The 4995-nt window shown below is 47.1% G+C and overlaps 1 protein-coding gene across 1 annotated transcript in view; it reads left to right on the forward strand.

Moving 5' to 3' along the window:
* The window catches only part of si:ch211-168d23.3 (BRD4-interacting chromatin-remodeling complex-associated protein), a 62152-nt gene that overhangs the window by 38409 nt on the left and 18748 nt on the right, over positions 1-4995 (forward strand). Inside the window, exon 8 of the mRNA XM_032511084.1 lies at positions 2154-2525. Coding sequence (XP_032366975.1) covers positions 2154-2525 — 372 coding nt within the window. The remainder of the gene's footprint in view (positions 1-2153; positions 2526-4995) is intronic.

Genomic DNA, 4995 nt, shown 5'->3' on the forward strand with positions numbered 1-4995 from the left:
AGTGCAATAGCAGTAAGTGCAGGATATACAATGGTTCCGTAAGTGCAGGACATGGATACGTACTGAGTAAATATAGAAATGAATACTATTATAAACAGAGTTTTACAGATGGGTTTGTCCTTTGAATATAAAATATAGATAACAAGTATTGTTAGCAAGATTTACAGCTAGGAATGTAGTGGATATTACTATAAATGCAAATTTTTACAGATATGTGCAAATAACATAATATACTAATGGTTTACAGAGTTTACAGGGGAGTATGTACTATGATATATAGTACAGAGGCTATTATTATTATAGACAGAATTTTTACAGATAGATGAATAAGTTAGGCTAAAATGAGCAGTATAACAAGATTTAAAGGTAGTAAAATAAGTAAAGTTTGGGGAGAAGCTATCCAATTAAAGTGCGTGGAAAGTAATGCATATTACAGTTAAAGTACGGTAATGCGATGTATGTAAACATTGGGTACTGTAAATAAACAGTCAGCAGTTGCAAATTGAAAGTAAGTATGCAAAAAGGTAAGTAGTGCAAAAAGATGCAGATGTAAACAGTGTTACTATAGTAACAGTCAGCGTGCGGTGAACATTATAGTTATTGCAGATACAAGATGGAGGCAGGTGTGAGGGGGAGGGGGTCTATCAGTATATGAGGGGAGTGGGATCAGTGAGGATGAGAGTTAATAAAGAGACAGCTTGGGAAAAAACTGTTCTTTAGTCTGCTGGTCCTGGTCCGGAGGACCCTGAAACGCCTGCCGGAGGGCAGGAGAGAAAACCGTGTGTGGGCTGGGTGAGAGGAGTCCTTAAGGATGCTGCGGCTCGATGCAGACAGCGTTTCCTCTGGATGTGCTCGATGGCGGGTATGGAGTCCCCAGTGATGCGCTGGGCGGTTTTCACCACCGCGCGTGCCTTGCGCTCTGCCACGAACAGCTCCCAACCACAATGTTGCACAGTTGGGATCTTTTCTATTGCACAGCGATGAAGTTCACCAGGATAGTTGGAGGAAAGGTGATTCTTCTCAGTGTCCTCAGAGGAAAGGCGCTGGTGAGCCTTCTTGACCAGGCAGGAGGTGTTGGTTGACCAGGACCATGTCCGCGAGAATGTGGATCCCCAGAAAACTTGAAATGAGACACGCTCAACAGCCATTCCATCGATGTGGCTGGTGGTGTCGTGCGTGCCTCTTGGCTCCTTTCTGAAGTCCACGATGAGCTCCTTGGTTTAGAAGTACAACGCAGTAATTTATGTAGTAAACATACTGGCAACAAGAGTTCAAAGTTAAAAAGTAATATACACAACAGCAACCGTTAGCATAACACAAAATGAATAGGAGCGAGAAGAGTATGAGTATATTGTACTGAAGTAAAAGTACTGTAAAAATGTCAGTTAAAATGTACAACATTACATCTTTAGATGGTGCTACTGTTAAATTAAATGAGACCTTTAAGCTACAAAATAAATTGCATTAAATGTCAATCCAACAACACTACCCCAACTCAACATTATATTCCTTTCCTATAGACGGCACTATGCAGCTGATTATTAATTCTAAATATATACACCTGCCCTCCCTCTCTGTACACTTACATCCATAAACAGGTGTGTCGTTGTACTCACCTGGCTGATCGGCATTCTGGCTCGTAGTAAGGAAAGCACAGGTGTAAATAATGAAATAAGTGATGATGATTTCAGGTTTCTGGTATCTTGCACACAGACCTCGCTGTCACTCTCACTGGGACACTGAAAGAGACCAGTGTCATCATTAGCGTTATTAGCAACACCTGCGCTTTGCCCACTATGACAGTCAAGATGTGCACTGTGGAAAAGGCCTACTGCTACTGTTACTCAAGGCAAGCTGAGTTCATTGGGATCAAAGTAAGAGTCAATGCAAAGTGCTGTACAGAAGGAATCAGAACATAATTTTGAAATACAATAAAAGAGGAAAATAAAAATGGTGAAAGTGGAATGAAGTTAAACAAATGAATACACATTTAAAAAAAGGAGATGAAAAGCTTTTAATTTGGATTTGAAAGTGTCTAAAGTTGATTCCATCTCTGTGCAGCACCACTAAGTGATTGAGCTGCTTTTTAAAAAGAGATATTTAAGATGGATCTAACTGCAGTTCATCTTCTCTCTTCATCATTTCCACCACAGCAACCACTTAGTTCTCCTCTCACCTCTGAGCTGCTGGCTGGAGCCCTGCCAGGGGTGCCCCTGGAGTCGCTTGCCTCCCCGGTGGCCAGTGAGAGAGAGCCTCAACCCCAGACCCACGCAGTCTCTGGTCTGGACGCCCGCACTGTGATGTCTGAGCAGCGTGTCCAGGCTTCTCCGCTTCACTCTGACCCAGAGGACACGCCGCTCATGTGCTCCCCCTCTACCATTCTGGACTCCAAAAGACCAGCTCCGCCAAGTTTCTCCCCTCAGATCACTCTGTCTGGACCCGAGAGTCCAGCTCCCCGGCCTCACATCGAGCCCCAAGTCGCTCTTCAGCTCCAGGTCTCACAGGCCTTATTTGCCCAGAGCCAGGTGCAGCTTCAGTCTTCTGTCTCCCAGCCTCCGCCCCAGCTCCAGTCTTCTGTCTCCCAGCTGGCGGAGGAGGTTGAAGCGGGAGACAGACGATTGGAGTGAGGCGAAGGCTGGGAGACAGACGACTGATGCTGGGGCGGAGTTGAAAGCTGGGAGGACAGATGATTGGAGTGAGGCGGAAGGCTGGGAGACAGACAATGAAGCTGGGGCGGAGGCTGGGAGACGGAAGACTGAAGCTTGGGGTGGAGGCTGGGAGATGGACGACTGAAGCTGGGGCGGAGGCTGGGGCGATGGGACAACTGGAGCGGGGCGGAGGCTGGGAGACAGAAGAGATGGAGCTGGGGCGGAGGCTGGGAGACAGAGACTGGAGTGGGGCGGAGGCTGGGAGGACAGAAAAGAAGTGGGCGGGGCGGAGGCTGGGAACAGAAGACTGGAGCTGGGGTTGGAGGGCTGGGAGACAGAAGACTGGAGCTGGGGGGAGGTGGGAGGACAGAAGACTGGAGCTGGGGCGGAGGCTGGGAGAAGAAGACTGAAGCTGCACCTGGGCTCTGGGCAAATACGGCCTGTGAGACTGGAGACCTGAAGAGCGACTTGGGGCTCGATGTGAGGCGGGGAGCTGGACTCTCGGGTCCAGCAAGAGTGACTGAGGGGAGGAAACTTGGCGGAGTGGTCTTTTGGAGTCCAGAAATGGTAGAGGGGGAGACATGAGCGGCGTGTCCTCTGGGGGCAGAGTGAAGCGGAGAAGCCTGGACACGCTGCTCAGAATCACAGTTGCGGGCGTCCAGACCAGGATGCGTGGGTCTGGGGTTGAGGCTCCTATTCACTGGCCAACCGGGGAGGCCAAGCGACCTCCAGGGGCACCCCTGGCAGGGTCCAGCCAGCAGCTCAGAGGTGAGAGGAGAACTAAGTGGTTGCTGTGGTGGAAATGATGAAGAGGGAAGATGAACTGCAGTTAGATCCATCTTAAAATCTCTTTTTAAAAAGCAGCTCAATCACTTAGTGGTGCTGCACAGAGATGGAATCAACTTTAGACACTTTCAAACCAAATTAAAAGTTTTTCATCTCCTTTTTTTAAATGGGTATTCATTTGTTTAACTTCATTCCACTTCACCATTTTTATTTTCCTCTTTTATTGATTTCAAAATTATGTCTGTTTCCTTCTGTACGCACTGCTATGGACTCTACTTTGATCCCAATGAACTCAGCTTGCCTGAGTAACAGTAGGTAGGCCTTTTCCACAGTGCACATCTTGACTGTCATAGTGGGCAAAGCGCAGGTGTTGCTAATAACGCTAATGATGGACACTGGTCTCTTCAGGTCCAGTGAGAGTGACAGCGAGGTCTGTGTGCAAGATACCAGAAACTGAAATCATCATCACTTATTCATATTTACACCTGTGCTTTCCTACTACGAGCAGAATGCGATCAGCCAGGTAGCAGTACAACGACACACCTGTTTATGGAGTAAGTGTACAGAGAGGGAGGGAGGTGTATATATTTAGAATTAATAATCAGATGCTCTAGTGCGTCTATAGGAAGGAATATAATGTTGAGTTGGGGTCGGTAGTGTTGTTGGATTGACATTTAATGCAAATTTATTTGGTAGCTTTTAAAGGTCTCATTTAATTGAACAGTAGCACCATCTAAAGGATGTAATGTGTACATTTTTTTAATGACATTTTACATAACTTTACGCGTTACAATATACTCATACTCTTCTCGCTCCTATTCATTTTGTGTTATGCTAACGGTTGCTGTGTGTACATTACTTTTAACTTTGAACTCTTGTTGCCAGTATGTTTACTACATAAATTACTGCGTTTGTACTCAAACCAGGAGCTCATCGTGGACTTCAGAAAGGAAGCCAAGAGGCACGCACGGACCACCATCCACATCGATGGAATGGCTGTTGAGCGTGTCTCCAGTTTCAAGTTTCTGGGGATCCACATTCTCGGCGGACATGTCCTGGTCAACCAACACCTCCTGCACCTGGTCAAGAAGGCTCACCAGCGCTTTTCTTCATGAGGACACTGAGGAAGAATCACCTTTCCTCAAACTATCCTGGTGAACTTACTATCGCTGTGCAATAGAAAGCATCCTGACCAACTGTGCACAGTGTGGGTAGGGAGCTGTTCGTGGCAGAGCGCAAGGTAAGCAGCGGGTGGTGAAAAACCGCCCAGCCGCATCACTGGGACTCCACTACCCGCATCGAGCACATCCAGAGGAAACGCTGTCTGCATCGAGCTCGCAGTCATTAAGGATCCTCTAACCAGCCCACACACTGTTTTCTCTCCTGCCCTCCGGCAGGGTTTACAGGGTCCTCCGGACCAGGACCAGCAGACTAAAGAACAGTTTTTTCCCAGAGCTGTCTCTTTATTGAAACTCTCATCCTCACTGATCCCACTCCCACTAATATACTGATAGAATCTCCTGCCTCTCCATCCTCACACCTGCCTCCATCTTGTATCTGC

The sequence above is a fragment of the Etheostoma spectabile genome, unplaced genomic scaffold (assembly GCF_008692095.1).
Source record: "Etheostoma spectabile isolate EspeVRDwgs_2016 unplaced genomic scaffold, UIUC_Espe_1.0 scaffold314, whole genome shotgun sequence".
NCBI lineage: Eukaryota > Metazoa > Chordata > Actinopteri > Perciformes > Percidae > Etheostoma > Etheostoma spectabile.